At 37.2% G+C, this 18,191-nt stretch overlaps 1 protein-coding gene across 1 annotated transcript in view; it reads right to left on the reverse strand.

The window, feature by feature from the left end:
• plxna1a (plexin A1a) overlaps positions 1–18,191 on the reverse strand; it is a 519,677-nt gene that overhangs the window by 216,882 nt on the left and 284,604 nt on the right. Inside the window, exons 5-8 of the mRNA XM_055165879.1 lie at positions 9,144–9,244; positions 6,057–6,180; positions 4,978–5,131; positions 2,335–2,434 (exon numbers count right to left, since the gene is read on the reverse strand). Coding sequence (XP_055021854.1) covers positions 2,335–2,434; positions 4,978–5,131; positions 6,057–6,180; positions 9,144–9,244 — 479 coding nt within the window. The remainder of the gene's footprint in view (positions 1–2,334; positions 2,435–4,977; positions 5,132–6,056; positions 6,181–9,143; positions 9,245–18,191) is intronic.

Raw genomic sequence — 18,191 nt, forward strand, 5'->3', positions numbered from 1 at the left:
CAACAGGTCAAACCGCATTTGAATTTCCACTGGGTCAAACAAGTGTGAACCAGGACTAAATCAGAAGAAAAAGAAATACCACGATTTTATTACGTTTACTATTCAACATGATATTAATCTTTCAAGACATTATTTATATGTATGTACCATGAATTCCAACATTACACACCTTTGGCATTCTTGCTTAATAATCCCCCCACATTCTCGTACAGCACAGTCTTGCACTTAGCCTGGCCTGTAGCTGCAGCTCTGGTCAGATAAACAGAGGAGGGGAGAGTGCCAGGTGGACAGAGGGGAACAGTGGGCACGACGCAGCACCAGCCAACACTCATTTAGCCCAGCGCATGTATTTATTTTCACTTAACCTTTATTTAACACGCTGGCTCAATTAGGGACACATTCTTCATTCATTATCAGCCTTGTCTCTACATGATCTATTCTGTTTAGTGCATCACTCAGGTGGTACACAACAGAACAACAGCATCCTGGCATTTTGGAGCTGTGCCATATGTACGTGCTCATTTGAATGTTCAGTGAGTTATAATTGTAGCTTGATTTGCAGTAGGGGCTTTGTGATTTGTTGTTGTCTCTGGGTGGAAAATGTAAATACCAGTTACAATATTTGATGTTAGTTTGGAATAGAAAGGCATCTGGTCACTTTTACAGCTATAAGTTGATCTACGGTCAAAATTATTGTTCTTTATGATGTGTTGTAGAAATGAGTGAACGTGATCCTCACCAAGACTGTTTCACTGTTATGCTGCACCAATCTGAATTGTAGATCTCATTACTTTTACTGATAATAACTCTAATATTGATTAAAAATAACATAGGTCTGGATTAGGGGTGTACAAAAATATCAAAATATTGATATATTGTGTTGCTAAATGTGATGATACAGTATTGATATGAGTGTTTTAATCAATTATTTTGTGGGTTTTACTGCAATTATTTTGTTACAGTGCTACAGTTTTGTTGCTTGTTCAGAGAAAAGAAACCCTTTTATGCAGGACATTTGACATTTTCACTGTTTAAAAAGTGGTTTAACTTTTAGTATCACAGCCATTATTTAGCCATTATTTTTATTAAACCGTATCAAATCTATTTGAAATATATTATATTGAATCAAAAGTGCACTGTATCAAGATATATATATTATTGTGGCATATGTATCAAGATATGCATCGTATCGTGGCCTATGTATCGAAGTATGTATCGTCTCCTCAACTTCTTAATGCCCTAATGTGGATACACTCATGTTTTTGGATGATCCAATCAGAAAGCAGACAGATTTGGTTGCCAGTTCCAATGCTTAAAACTGGTTGGAAATAAACTTAAAATGACTCTCTCTGATCTGAATGGTCACTCTCCAAACCGATCATGAATCGGTGCTAGTGGAGCCTCCGCATCTTAGAACCATGGCCTATCCATACACTGAGAATGAGAAAAGAAAAAAAAAACATGTCTTCTATATGCAGGGTAAGGCAACTGGCAACTGTCTAAATGAATTTAATTCACACAAACTGGAACTGGAATTATGTGTTAGTAGAGCACACATTTGCCTTAATTGCCAGAATGACATTGCAAAGCTGCTGACAGATTGACAGACACACTTAAAATTTCTCTAATCTAATACAACATTTACTATCTCCAATCATCTTAAAACCACTATCCCCCCTTCACTTCCTCGCGTATGCAAACAGACTCGGCATTGACAACCCCTGCGGTCTTGGATCTGAACAGTGGATTCATATTAGCGTTAGTTAGATCGGGGATAATTCATTTCTGCAGGAACAAGATGGATGAGTTTGAGTCTCCGAGGCTTGGCTGCTCTTCCACGTCCTGCATGCTTAGCGATCGATTTAGTATTACACTCACCAGTAGGCCCCTCATCGCTCCCGATTTAATTAACTAATTGATTTGTAAAAAGCTTAAATACATTGAATAATGAATTAGCAGAGGTCACGTGAGTGTTCCTTGCATTTTCCATTATGTGCTGGCCAATATTTTAGCACTATAGCTGCAGGGAAGGGGCAAGTCTCTGGTATTGATTGGTCCTTTCTACACATAAGACAGCGGTTAACACATTGTAACAGAAATGGAGCTAGTGTAAATTCAGCCTGGAAGACCAAACTTCATACCCGTCTGCCTCACTGCTTCTCCAGAGTGTATCTCTGGAGAAGCAGTATCCTCCTGTATCCTCGGCTTTCATCACCTCGCTACTAATGCGATGCTCATCTCATTGCCCCCTTCTCTGTCCTCATCCTCTCATCGTCCCATTCACTCTGCTCATTTCAATCTCTTAAAATGTCTTGGTGTTAATAGTGGACTTACGATTGGTGCACACTGCAGTTGTAGAAGACAAAGTCCACGCTGGCGAACTTCTTCCCCGTCTCTTTGGACTTCAGGTAGAGCTTGATGATGCGCTGGTCACCTGGGATAAAACAATATGAATAGGGATGTAACAATAACTTAAATATCTTGATATCGTCTTGTCAAAGTTCTCACAATAATATCATGGACCATCACAATATATCGAATTACAACTCTGTTTGCTTAAATTAAGAGTTATGGTGCAGCAATAGCTAAAAAAAAGACAGAGGAACTACACAGACCATGATCCTTTGCTCCATTTCAGTGTAGACTACAAGAGGAAATAACAGTTCTAACACTTTTAAGTCTTAGTTCTTTGGGTTAAATCTTGTCAAGGCATTTTAAGAGGAAAAAATAACATGTTAACAGTTTTAGCCTCCACAAAATATCGCAATAGATATCGTATCATGAGATGTATATTGTAAAAATATCGTACAGAGAGATTTGGATATCGTTACATCCCTAATCATGAGCCTCCCCACCATAATGTGAGCTCTACCACGTTATCACAATAAATATCGTACTGTGATGATTTCGTATCGTGAGACTTGGATATCATTACACCCCTAAATATGAATGAATTAATGCAGCCTGTTCATTTGAGTAAGTATCAGTTTTGAAAATACTGAATGAAAGCAAGAGACAAGAGAAAAAGACAAGTAAATTATCTGTTCAATTTAAAAGGCCAATATTACTCGATTTCCTGATCTACATTATAACATTTCCTCATCACAAACATATCTGGAGTTGTGTTATGTTTCATTCACACATGTTTAACACACAAACCCTGTAAGTTGTGTTCTTGTCTCAAACTGAAAACACTCATGTAGCAATACAGGAAGTGATCCACTGTGTTTTTAAAATGCATACATCTTCATTAGAATCATTTAGATCATTTCAGCCCAGGTATTGCCAATCTCTAAAGGTAAAATGCAGCTGTTAACTCGAAAGCTACTACTTCCTGACATCACAAGGTAGAACAGAGCATTTTAAACTTTGGAGATGTAGACAGACGAAAAATCCAGGGTTTCTCAAACGTATGAATGAAACAAAACACAACACAGCACACGCAAACTCCATGTCTATGTCTTTGAGGAGGTAACAGCATTATAACACTGATCAAAGCTCAAAAGAATCCATTTTGTATTAAATAGGATTATACATGTATATTTAAGACCCTTAAGAGTTAATGGTTATAATCGCAGTTACTTGTTTACACATTTTTGTAATAGATTAGATCAATTGCGAAGGATAGTAGCTGTAAATACATAAACAAACTTCTGTTGTTACGCTTGTATATTAAAAGCAGAAATGAATACTAAAGTGAAACATTTCCCAATCAGAGATATTCAAAAGAGCAGCAGATGTGTAAATGTTAGAAGCCTAATTTAAAGCGCATCACTCAGTGCGTCTGACATTTTGCTTGTGTATTGTATTGCCTTTAGAATCAATAACAAAATCTATGAGGCTGTTTCTGCATCACTGATCTGTGCTTGTATACGCAGACATTTACACAGGCCACAGAATGAGACACGTCAAGCATAAATAAAGATCTTTTTTCAAACAAAACCGATGATCCACAGAAATGCAGTTAAAAATGCATAAATCAAATTGAAACTTTAGATTTGATTTGTCCGCACTGCAGTATTAGCCAACACTTTTATGTACAAAAACTAAACGTATATATGGCCTTAATAAATCATGAAAAAATATGTTATTCATAATGGATAGATAATTTTTTTCAGAACGATTCACGGTTAACATTTGCATTATTTTCAGTCATTTAATACAGGTGTTCTAGGACTCACAAATACCTAAAGTACAACATCATCCTTTCCGTGACCTTAGCTCGTCTATCCACAGATCTGACCTGTAACTTGACCTCCGTGGAGATAGATGACTTTAATGTAATACAATGGATCGTTCTAGGAAAAGCAAATACATCTCCATGGAGACAAGCAGGTAGAGTAGCCTCTTCCTGCAAAGTTACTCTGTGCATCTTTAATTAAACAGTTCGGAGTTAGGAGCAGTTTCTAAGACTGAATCATTCTTAACACATGTTTAGCCCATTCAAAATTGAAATGTATATGACAGGTTTTGACAATTCTCTAATTTCTACTTAATTTGGTGAGATAATAGTGTAAAAACAAATTATAGTTTTACACAAATCAAGAAGAAATGAAAGAAAAGTTGAAAAATTTGTTAAAAATGACAGGAAGTGCAGAGTTTTATTTCTATATTGATGACACCACATTAGGGAGAAATTCTGTCCAAAAGTTCTGCACAATTTTTCTGATACTTTAAAATTTAATTTAAAATATTCATTTCTGGGTACATTAGAGGAGTTTTGGCCCAGTGTATAATATGGTTGCTAAGTAACGATTGGAATTTCCTAACATAATGTCATGATTTCCAACCACGGGGTAAAAAATTGTCAAAAAGAAATGGTAAACTTTTTCTAGTAATGAGCTTAATAGTGTTTTAGTAAAATTAGTAGTAGGCACATTAAGTCTTTTGGCGTGCTATACTAAGGCTGTTAAAAAGAGTATGACTGTATATGTTGTTGAGAGGGGTTTGAATAGTGTTGGTTAGTGCTGGTGGTACCTTGATCTCGTGTGATGGGAGCCACATATTTTGTAGCTGGGGACAGACAGAAGACCCGTCCTCCATAGATGCGTCCTTCTGTCTCCACAAAGTCCTCAAAAGAACAGTTCACTCCAGCAGACAGGCTCGGCACATTCTGTGTCTGGAGGATCAGCTGCACCACAACACAAGACAAAAGTCATGAGTGATATTAAAAAAAAAAAGAAAATAATGAAAACCCCAAAGTACATAATCATGATAATAATCATTTTGAGAACTATATGCTGATACAGTGGTATTTGGTGGTATTCAGGTTACTTTCTTAAAATCAGACATGCATACCTTCTAGAATTAGTTATACATAAATGCATAACAAATGCTGCAACAAACATTAAGCTTTACTAATTATTATAATATAATTGCAACTCTGTACTAAGCATTCAGACTGCAGTTCACTAACATGTACCAGAATATGATACAATCATGAATGAATGAATCATTGGGATGTAGGAGGCAGATGATTGGCTTGGCAAAGGCAACTGGCAATGTGCTGTGTCCTTACACTCTTATGTTAGTGCAGGTTAAATAGGTTTAGAATGACTCAATGAGTCAATCACACATTTGCTTCTAGGTTTGTCATATTGCGTGCCTACGTGTTAAGACTAAATTACTGTTTATTTATTGACCGTAATTTAATATTCACTTTTGAAATTACATATCATACATATTATAGTACTATTATTTAATAATTTCTTCTCCTTTATTTTTTTGTATATACTATTACTCCTTGTCCATCTTTCAAATGCCTGTGAGTAATCAGCACCTGTGGGTGACTGCAATGCAGTATCCAGCCAACACCTGGGACCATCTTGCTATGAGGCAGGTGTACTCACCATTCTACCATTCTGTATTTTAAGTTGGACTTAATCTTATTGCAGAGTATGTTTAGCCCTAATTTAGACCTGGTCTGACTTTAGATTTGGTGATCCTTGAAAAGCCCAGTATTATTTTAAGTGATACTTAAGGTGAAAAGTCTGAGAAGCACTGGGCTAGAACACACAGCCATAATTGTTGGTATAAGTGTATTTTGGGCGCCTCACCTGTACTTCGGACATGGTGACAGAGACGTTGTGTGGTTGCACAGACAGGCGCACACACTGCTCCGCCCGGGTGGTGAATCTCTGGGGCTCTTCGGCTCTCTCACAGCGGTCCTTCCTCGAGCATCTTTAAAACGGACACAAAGAGAAAGGTCAGGCTTTCATTGGAAAACCTTTAAGATTTGCTATTCATGGAAACTAACTTCGCTGAGCTCTTAAACAATTTTCAGCAATTTAGTTTTAACGTGAACTCAGATAACCTCGCTTCCAGCCCAGTTTAAGATGTCATGGGATTTAAAATGCATTGAATGGTTTTCTAATTATGACTTGGTTTGGTGAGATAGTGCCTGTGGTGTGCTATTTTATGATGTGTTATAATGTTTCCTCATCAGATACATACCTGGAGTTGTGTTTTCATTTGCACTTGTTTAACACACAAGTCCTGCATACACTCTGTTCCACCTTGTGATGTCATGTGGTAATACAGGAAGTGCTGCACTGTATTTTTAAACTCCATATGCCTTCACCAGAATCATTTGGATGATTTCAGCCCTGGAATTGCCCATTTCTACTGAACTACAGGTAAACTGTGTTAACTTGACATCACGAGGTGCAACAGAACATTTTGAACTTTGGGGACGTACACAGACTTATAAACCAAGATTTCTCAAACATGTGTGAATGAAACAAAACTTCAGGTATGTTTTTGATGGCTAAAAGGTCACAAGAGTCAATTTTGTATAATACAGGATCTTTAAAATATATGTATGTTTACTATGTTTTAGTGAAATGCACAGTCAAACCTGAGCAAATATGCAATCTAACAAAAATGTGATCTCTCGTAGTACTTTTTTAAATGTTTAATCCACACAAACTTACAGAGCCAAAATGTTATTATTGCTATGTGCAAAATAGTTGCTTTGGCCACATTTTTATCACTGCAGTACTGGATAGAAGAAACTGTAAAGCAATTTGGTTTATGGCCAATTTCTTTAAAAGCAGAGTTTAAGAGAGTGAATTTTTGCCCTTGTTAGCAGATTTTCTTTTATGAGTACAAGTATTTGAGTCAAAGTCTGGCATAGACCCCGAACAGCTGCTCTCATTAACATGCATGTATCTTTAATTAGCCTAATGCCTATAAAATAGAGATGTCCACAACCCAACACACGGTTTCAAAGTGGAAGAGTAGGAGGAGACGCTGAACTTTAGCATTCATGAGATCTCTTTAGCTTTGAGACTAAAATACTGTAGTTATTTTAATTTTTTTTTTAAACAGTATTAGAAACTGAATATGTTATTAACCGTTGGGCTATAACAAAATAAATTAATAAAAATAATAATACAAGATTAGAAGATGGAGGTTTTATGAATATGAAATGTTGAAATTCAAAGATAATTATTGAACACTGTTAAGTTTCACCGGGATGGAGTATACAAACAACATATGGCTTCCCAAAGGACGGGGAATATGCGAGGTGCCAATAAAGCTACATGAATTAATATGGCAATAACAGATATTATTATTGTTATTATTTTTATATTTTTAAATGTTCTGGTAAACATTTGAGTTAGTAATTGTATTAGCAATAGTGTTGTCATGATACTAAAATTCAGAGTTGTGACCAAGTCTTTGTTTTGCAAGTGTCAAGTCTTTGACCTCAAGTCTGAGTCAAGTCCCAAGTCAAATACAGGCAAGTCCAAGTCGAGTTTCAAGTCACTGGCCATAAGTCCAAGTCAAGTCCAAGTTGTCTGCTTTGAGCTTCAAGTCATTTCAAGTCCAAATATAAAGTACCAAATATAATTTAGACTTTTGCAATTTATCTGACTTTTAAGATCATTTGTACTTAAAATCATAGTATCATAGTATCAAATCATAGTATACCTATATTTGAGAATTTCTACAACTCTTATATACTCTATAAACTAGTTTTTCCTTTTTAAATGTCTTGACAAGATCTTAGTGTGAAACATTATGATCAGAATAGGAAGAATTCAGATTTAAAAGTGCTTCAAATCTTCTCAAGTCACAGGCCTCAAGTCTGAGTCAAGTCCCAAGTCACTGACCTTCAAGTCCAAGTCGAGTCCCGAGTCTTAGTCCATTTTATCAAGTCAAGTCTCAAATCGTAAAAATAGTGACTCAAGTCTGACTCGAGTCCAAGTCCCCACCTCTGCTAAAATTCCAAATTTGATTTCTGTTCTTGATACCAAATTGGATGAAAAAAAAAAAAAAAAACCCTTAGACAATATAATGTCATTTTCAGCACTAAATAATGGTGTCTAAAGTTACAACGTGGTTTTATACTTGTGCTGATTTGTCATGTTTATAGTAGGAATGCCCCGATCCAGTTTTTCCAGTTCCGATACTGATACTGATAATATGGATTTAAGTTTTAAGTGGATTTGCTGATACCCGATATCAACCGATACCAGTACAGAGAACAGTACTTGATCCAAATGTGTTTATTTATCAACTACAGAACAGCTTTGCGTACATAGAAATTTAAACTATGAGACCATAAATGACCATAAATATTCTTATTACTTATTATCAGTTTATATGTCCAACCAGGATCTCAGCTGAATCGATATTTGAAAGCCAATATATGATCCAGCAAAAATTTTAGTATCTGATACCAGTATCACATCATTGCATGGGATTTATGGGATTTTTTTTTTTAGTATTGGGGCTTGTTAAATTGAGTATTTATTTTCGATAATGGTTTTAGTATCAATTAATATCTAATTTTCGATACTTTTCACAACCCTAATACGTAATCAACCATGACGTGCTGTTTTTTATCACTAAGTTCATGTAACATTGGGGAATTAAAATGCTAATGAAATCTGAAATCAAAGGGTGACATATGCACATTTTTAAAGACTTAATCCTATTTTCTGGTCAAATCTTAATCTCAGTTGAATATTCATAATTCACCCCGAAATTTCCCTTTAGATTTACATTTTTTCACAACTTAAAAGGACATTCTCGGTGATGTTACACAGTTTGACTCGTGCCCTTAGCTTAGTGTGCCCTGACTCTCCTTCTACATGGGTTTAATATAGTGAGTGGTAACAGGGGTTGACACTTACATATTATGGAGCACACACCAACCACAGTGAGGGTCTCCTGATCCCAGACACTCTCCACAGGAAGTGTACTGCTCACAGCTCTCCACCGGCACGCGAGTCACCTGAAAAAAACATGGGAATCTACTGTCAGGATTCAAATACTGTAAAAATCTGGTGCACAAATCTGATGTTGCCTCATAATCCAGTTCACAAGTCTGATGTTTTAAAACCTATTACTGTCAGAATCTGTACACACATTTGTCAGTGCAGGAATTAGTCAACAAAATTCACAATCTGTACATAAATTTGCTGTTGGTTCATAAATCAAATTACAATGTATGTGTAGTATACATGATTATTGTTTCTCTCTTGGCACAAAGTCGAAATAAAAAACAAATCTAAAAAATGAATGAATAAAAAAAAAATATGATGCACACAAATATGATGTAGGTTCACAAATCTGTTCACAAATTTGATGTCAAAATACTGTTACTGTCACAATCTGTACACACATTTATCAGTGCAGAAATTAGTTGACAAAATTCAAAATATGTACACAAATCTGCTGTTGGTTCACAGATTGGTTCACAAATCAAATTTCAAAATAGTAATACTGTCAAAATCTGTACAGAAATATGATGTAGGTTCAACAAATCTGTTCACAAATTTGATGTCAAAATACTGTTACTGTAAACAAATCTGATGTTGGTTCACAGGCTGGTTTACAAATCTATATAAATCGAATAAAAATACTATTGCTGTTAAAATGTGTATTCAAATCAGCTTTCGATTCACAAATCTGATGTCAAAATACTATTACTGTCAAAATCTATACATAAATCTACTGTCAGGATTCAAATCTGTTTACAAATCTGAAGTTGGTTCACAAATAATCTTTAATATAACCTAATATCAAAATCTGTACAGATCTGATGTTGGTTCACAGACTGGTTCACAAATCATTTTACAAATTGAATGTCAAAATTGTAATACTGTCAAAATCTGTACACAAATGTGATGTTGGTTTCGAAATCAGTTCACAAATTTGATGTCAACATACTATTAATGTATACAAATCTGGTGTTAGTTCACAGACTGGTTCACAAATCATATGTCAAAATGCTATTACTGTTTATTCAAATCTGCTTTTGAGTCACAAATTGTATGTCAAAACAGTAATACTGTCAAAATCTGTACACAAATATGATTTATGTTCACAAATCTGATGTCAAAATACTGTTACTGTCAAAAATCTATACACAAATCTCCTGTCAGGATTCAAATACTGTTCAAATCTGTTTACAAATCTGAAGTCGGGTCACAAATATTCACAAATCTATAATATAATCTAATATCAAAACCAGAACCAACATGAGATCTGTGTACAGAACACAGATCTCATGTTGGTTCACAGACTGGCACACAAATCATTTTACAAATCGAATGTCAAAATAGAAATACTGTCAAAACCTGTACACAAATATGATGTTGGTTCAGAAATCGGTTTACAAATCTGATGTCAAAATACTATTACTGCTAAAGTCTGTACACCAAAATAGTAATCTGTTCGTTGACAAATGAGTTCATAAAAGTCAAAATCACTATACTAACAAAACTGATCCATAAATTCACAGTAAGCATAAGAAGAATAGAATCTAATGTTAAAATATGTAAATAAAATAAGCCAAAATATGTCTCAAATGCAAGTTGGTTCGCAAACATACTGTCAAAGTCTGTACTCAAATGGTAAACGGTCACATATCAAGGAACCATTCACACAAACATTCAAACACCAGTGTACACAGACACTGGGGGCGAGGTGGTTTAAGTGTCTTGCCCAATGACAACAACTGTGGGAGCTGGAGTCGCACCGCCAACCTGTGGGTCTGTGGATCTTACCGCTCAACCAACAATGCTTTTTTTTTTATGTCAAGAGCCTGGATTCCGACCACCAAACTTCACATCAGTGGAAAAACGCTCTGCCAATTGAGCTGCCGTCGACAGATTTTGTTAAAATAAAGCTCAGGCTAGGTCCAACTTGAGTAACAGAGCTAACAGAGTAGTGCTTTCAGTTAGCTTCACAACAACAGGAAATGTTGGCGGCAGCTGCAACGTATCAGTCAAACACGTGTGAAACAAAAATCTATTGTCAAAACAAATCTATTAACAAAACATGCATGAACACAAACATCTACCCAAATAAATTGTCACGAACGGTAAACAAATCTACGTTCAAACTCTGCACACACAAATACTCAAAATCTGCACACAAATCAACTTTCTACATCTGTGCCTCCATCACCATCAAACACTCTCCTCCACACAGTACTTGGAGTGGACAGACTGCAGTACACAGCTGATTAAACCCAGTGTGACTATCGGAGGCACACAGCTCTGGAGGTATTGCATTGGAGTGCTTCAGGGCATGGAGTTCAGCCTCTGACACATGTAAACAAATATACAGCCCAGATTACAGTCCTCTGCCTACACGCGCCGGTAGTAAGGAGGGTTTGGGTCTGCAGTTACCGGGAGGATCACAAAATGAGATTAAAAACTATAGGGGTTGCCAGATAGGGGGCTGGAGTTGCTACATGCTAATTGACAAGGCATCCAACATAAACGTAAGTGCAGTGAATGTTAAAGAGTAAGATCTGATACATAGGCTACGTTCAGACCGCAGGACTTAATGTTCAATTCAGATTTTTTTGTGAAATCCGATTTTTTTTGCGAGGTTGTTCACATTTCCGGTTAAATGTGACTTGTATGTGATCTCCAGTGTGAACTTTAAATGTCACAAAAGTGTCCCGCATGTTTATAGGAGGTCATCACGACCTCACACACAGCGAGAGTGCTCAGTGTTTACGGAAGTCGCCTAAACGCTGTTCAGTTCTTCATAAAATGGACAGGTTACACGTCCACTGCCACTTCGTTTGTTTGAGTCTTTAGTCTCCTTGTATTTGGCTCGCAGGCTCTTTATTTTTCGTTGACATTGGAGCCAGGATCGCCTGTAGCTGCGCCTGGACATTTCTTTGGCAATCATTTCAAAAACTACCCAACTCTGATAAGACCGCTCCAATTTGGCCTGAATACAGCGAACCCCCCAAAATATAAATAAACTTGCTAACCTCACTTTCCCTCGATTGACTAGATTCCAAGCCTGAGGTGTAGGTGGGATGAATACAACCTGGCCATTTAGACTGAAGTCGGATGTAAAAAATCAAATATGTGTTGGTTTTAGGAGCATGTATCCAAGTAGCCTGGGTCGCATTTGAAAAAAATCAGATCTGTGTTGTTCAGTCATTAAAAGATTAGATGCAGGTCACATGGGGTGAAAAATCGGATTTGGGTCACTTCAGGCTGCAGTTTGAACGTAGCCTTAGACCACAGGTGTCAAACATATGGCCTGGGGGCCAGATCCGGCCCTCCAAGACTTTTAATGTGGCCCTTGGGTGATTTTCTACTAAAATATTTTAATTATATTTTCTATTAAAATATTGGTATTTTTCTGCGGTGCTTAGCATATCAGCGTCTCCAGCGTCTCTGTACGTGGCCCCTCCCACCAGAGCAGCACAAATGAAGACTTGCCTATTTCCAAACGCTCTTAAAGGACGATCGTTTTGACTGTTGACCGTGACACCCTGATCAACAAAATGTCCAAAATGAGAAAAGTGGAGCCGAGTGCAGGATTTTCCAAGAAAAATTGACTTATTCCTATTTGCATACATGTTAATGTTAAAACATTGTGTTGAAATTGAATTTTTCTTAAAGTTTCAGGTTGTTCATAATATTATAAATAAGAAAGAGTTCATCAATTAAAAAAGATTTCTGTAATAGATTTGCATTTCTCTGCACAAATATTTGAACTTATTGTTATTTTTGGGGTATATATGACATGAGCTTTCTGATCCGGCCCCTTTGGGATCAAAGTCGGTTGGATAAGGCCCCCGGACCAAAATGAGTTTGACACCCCTGCTTTAGACCGTAAAAAGAAGTGGACTACAGGAGTGTGACATATCGGCTTCAGCAAATGAAGCTCATGAGGCTAGCAGTGAGTGAATTTGGAGATAAGTTACATATTTGAAATAGGAATTTATTTACAGGCAAAAATAGCTAAATAAAAACACCAGGATCATGTACAGTGGTTTAATATGAACATTTCAAAACCAAAAAAACAAGGCTCAATGCAGTTACAGAGAGAGGGGTCACAATTTTTCAAAGTAAAACTGAAAACGGAGCCGGAAGCGCCCCCACTGATAATAAAAAAATAAATAAAAAAGAAATCCTCATTTATTTGACCACTGCAAGAACATCCCTTCATTACTGCGCATCAAGAAGCTTCTAAACTTAGCTCTTACATAATTTAAGTGTTCCCGTACAACCTTGAGAACACCCATCTCGTCGGAACTCAAAAGCTAAGCAGGTTTAGGCTTGGTTAGTACTTGGATGGGAGACTGCTTGAAATACCAGGTGCCATAGAGAGGTTGCAGTGACTCTCGTGGGTACTGTTGCTGTGTCTTTAAGCAAGACACTTCACTCACATTTGTATGAATGTGGTGTGAGTGATCGGTGATGGTCAGAGGTAGCCTAATTCATCAGCCGGTTTCATTTCGTAGAAACCATCTGACCTCGCAGTGTTAGAATTCGTTTGCTCGATGGTAGGCGGGTACTTTTATTAATTTAAGCAATCACTGCTATTTGGTCATGACGTATGTAATGCACCGCTAACGGGGCAAACTGGTATATTGTTTTTCTCGAATCCCGTAGGAAGAAGGGCAATAATGTCTTTGCCCTTGATAAATTCAACAAACATTCTCTTTGTTCCGGCTTTAAATCCTCGATCTCGGGAACCATTGACAACACAGAATGTATGGCTCTTTGCTGATTGGCTGGTGCCCAAACTCGCACTTCTGGGGTTTTTGTGAACCGTCTAGTGTCTTATGATTCCTGACCTAGTCCCTGGAGAGAAATGAAATTGAGCAGAGGCACTAGGTGGCGCCAGCCTGGCTAGGTCAGAGGGGCCAATGGCGCAAATTGGCAGTAAAAATGTGCTATAAACTGTATTTCTCATTGCATTATGATTATTTTTACTACTTTGTTCCATGACGAATCAGATCACAATATAAGAAAAATGCATGACTAATTTGGATGTGTGGAAATGTGCTATATAGTGTATTTCCAAATGCAATATTATTATTTTTAAATGTCAGATTTTGCTCCATGACTAATCCGATTACGATACATATAATGAAGATTGTTTATCATCTATTCGTTTCAGATATTTAAAAGTGCATCAAGCAATAACAAATCAAATCAAATGCAACAGAACTAGTTTATCTTTGACTACTATAACCCACTTTTGTTTCATGTTGCACTGATTGCACCACTGACATTTTCCACACATGTGCTTTGATCTGTTCGAATGCATAGGTCACAAACGCACATGAAAACCATAATCTATGCAAATGAATCTTCACCTGATCGCACATTTTCCTTGATCAAATCACAAAAGCCGAGTCTCTTTTCAAGTCCGCGCCGAATATAAGATTGTATTTACAGCAGCGGGCCCAACATAGGCGGATTACTCATCTCGTCTGTGGATCTGCGGAGCCTGCATGCCGGAGATAAAGATGAAACTTTAATGATCTCTGTGGGGAAATCAGAGCCGCCATGTTAACAAGGACATCAAACAAAGACGCCCCAATGTACCTGCCCGTTCTGCAACACAACCTGAGAAATATGCACGTGTCAGGGAGGCGCTCAGACAGACAGGAAGTCCATCCATCTCCACGGCTACCATTAAACAAGAGCGTTCTGGAGCTGTCTGCCTCTCCGCATCGCCATATGTGTGTGCTATTATGAAATGACGGATTTAGCGTGGAGATTCAGGCAGGTTTGCAGGGCCCATATTACGCTGTTTTCTCGTCACAACATTTCATTCACACATGCTTAACTCAAACTGAAAACACTAAGTTCCACCTTGATGTCATGTGGTAATACAGGAAGCGCTCCACTGTGTTTTTAAACTCCATACATCATCACTAGAATCATTTGGATGATGTCTATGGAATCAATTTTGAGTCATATAGTTTAAAGAATGCTTTTAAAACATCAAGCAAAAATGATAAATCAAAACACCAAAAAAATACATAAATAATAACAATCAAACAAACAAAAGAAAATAAGACTGCAAATAATCTTTTTGTGTAATCATGTAAATTATCTTTGCCTCTTTTATTTTGTTCCATGTCTTTCTCAGTTTTGTTTGACACCATTTTCTTTGGTTACGATTCCAGTGTTCTCGTGTGTGCAGTTTTGGCACAAATGTGACAGGTGAGTGGGATTTTCATGGGTGCATTCCCATTGGCTAATTTATGTTTGATGGACAGCTGAGCTTGGCGCCTGCTCCAGAAGCTGTTGTGGACGTTTCCTGTTGAAGTTTTGTTGGGCTCAGAGCTTTTCTATTATTCAGCATTCTCTGGTGGAAGGTTTTTTCTGGAACAAAGTTATTCTATATAGTGTATGTACTGGACAAATTTGTGGTCTGTGTTGCAGTCACCAAAACTACAGCAGGAAATGTCCACAACAACTTCAGGAGCTCCAAGCTCAGCTGTCCGTCAAACATAAATTAGCCAATGGGAATGCACCCATGGAAATCCCACCCACCTGTCACGTTTGTGCCACAACTGCAACCAAAAAGTCAGGATGACCGGAATCAGAACCAAAGAAAAGGGCATCAAACAAAACTGAGAAAGACGTGGAACAAAAACAAAATGTTTCCAAAGAGGCAAAGACAGATATTTTTCATGATTACACAAATAATTTGGTTGCAAATGTGTTTATTTAATTTAATTTAACATTTGTTTATTTATTTTTTTATTTGGTATTTTGATTTATACTTTTTTGCTTGATGTTTTAAAAGTGTTCTTTGAACTATTTGACTTAAAATTGATTCCATACATTTCAGGCTTGGAAACAAAAGTTAAAAGGTAGCTGTGTCTGGAGCAGAGCATTTTGAGCTTTGGAGACGTAGACCGTTATCTAATGCAGGATTAATCAAACGTGTGTGAATGAAACAAAACACAACTCCAGGTTTGTTTTTGATGAAGTAACAACATTATAACATAACACAAGTTGACAAGAGACAATTCTGCATAATATATGACTTTTAACAACTAATACCCCATAAAAATACAATACCCCCTCTTTAAGACAACCACACTCTGACCTTTCTATGTATATAACCATAACAATAGTTTTAGTTTCCCAGTTTTTCATAACTACACTATTACACCCACACACAAGACCTTTTATCTGTTACATTTCCTCATAATCAATAACACATCCCAAAAGGCCAGTAGAGACATCTTCCATCACCAGAAGGAAGGCCAGGACAATAACAATGACCATCACCGAATGTCCATTATAGAACCAAGGGAATCAAAACACGCATATAACTCTATTTACAACCGCCCTTTTACTGTTTGCAATTTCTCTTGTTAACCATCCTTTTACTTTTCATCTCTTCAGACACCCCACCCATCATCTCTCCTTTTTAAAGTTACCCGATGTGAGTGAAGTTTTCTGGGTCAGGCACTTGAACACATCAGTGGCCAGTGGAGATGAACGCCTGGCCGAACACATCCATAAGAAACCTGTCCACGAGGAGAGGACATCAATAACCCGGGGAGAGCGAGGTTAGGCCAGGTGAGCCGGAGGGGCCTGAAGCAGAATCACGATCGCGACTAAACCACAAAACAGCACCTGGCTCCGCAGACTCTCCACCCCGACGCTATAAATCAGACTTAATTTCTGGAACAACAGCTGCATAAGTAAATAAAGGAATGGTGCTGTGTAGGTTCTGAATAAACATCACAGTTTAGGGGAGTGAGGAGCTAAGGGTTTATGGGCACAGCGTTAAGGAGAGTTGGTAGTTTCGTGGCAAGTTTATAATGCCGAAGTAGACTTGTTTTGGTTCTGGTTTAGCCCTGGTTTAGTCCATATTTACTGTCAAGTTTGCTACTAGTTTAGTCAGGATTTTGATAACTTGTGTGTGCAAGGACTACTATAGGAAATCACTTTTTTAAATTAGATATATTGGACTTAAAGGGCCTATATTAAGCTATTTTCTGATCTATGTTATGTTGTTTCATCATCAAAACATACCTGGACTTTTCTTTGTCAATCCCATATACATTTAACAGACAAATCCTGTATATTTAGGCTGAGCTGTTCTCTCAAACAACAGAACATACTCTGTTCCAACTTGTGATGTCATGTGGTAATACAAGAATTGATCCACTGTGTATTTAAACTCAATACACCATTTGGATGATTTCAGCCCTGAAATTGCCAATCTCTGCTGAACAAAAAGACTATGAACGCAAAACTTGAAAACTACAGTCTTATGACATCACAAGGTGGAACAGAGCATTTACGCAAACGTGTGAGTGAAACAAAACACAACTCCAGGTAAGTTTTTATGGAGTAACAACATTATAACATGGTGTAAAGCTCACAAGAATGAATTTAGTTAATAAAGGAATAAAAAACTAAAACAAAAATGCCACAATGCAGCCTGCCTTGGAGCCGGAAGTAACATCACACTGAACAGCTCCATAGTATATTGTAAAATCAGACAGAAATCAGACCACTGCATTCTGTTTTCATCTAATCAGAACATTTTTGCAAACGTAAAAGAAAATGATTGGCTGTTCTTTAGTGCTCCACCCTTCTGCACTTTCCTATTTGAAACTGCGCAAGTGGCAAAAAACCTATGCACATGATTACTAGATTTCTGTTAAAAAAAAAGGTTTGTGAGAGCTAAGAACTAGTTAGATCGATGTAAATACCTAACAAATTTCCCCCCAAGCAATATTTGACCCATTCTTCAGCTCGTTTTGACCACCTATACGCAACAGTGGACCCAGCAATGCCAAGAGGCCCTTTCCCTATAGATCCCCAGTCAGGATTTTGATCAAGAGTACCTAGTCTGAGAATTATCGACTCCACGAAGGTCCTCGCAGTCCAAGTCGTAAATAGTAAGTATCTTGCAATGAAATTTCACAAGTT

This window comes from Boleophthalmus pectinirostris, unplaced genomic scaffold (assembly GCF_026225935.1).
Source record: "Boleophthalmus pectinirostris isolate CB_2022bp ecotype Guang Dong unplaced genomic scaffold, ASM2622593v1 HiC_scaffold_8, whole genome shotgun sequence".
NCBI lineage: Eukaryota > Metazoa > Chordata > Actinopteri > Gobiiformes > Gobiidae > Boleophthalmus > Boleophthalmus pectinirostris.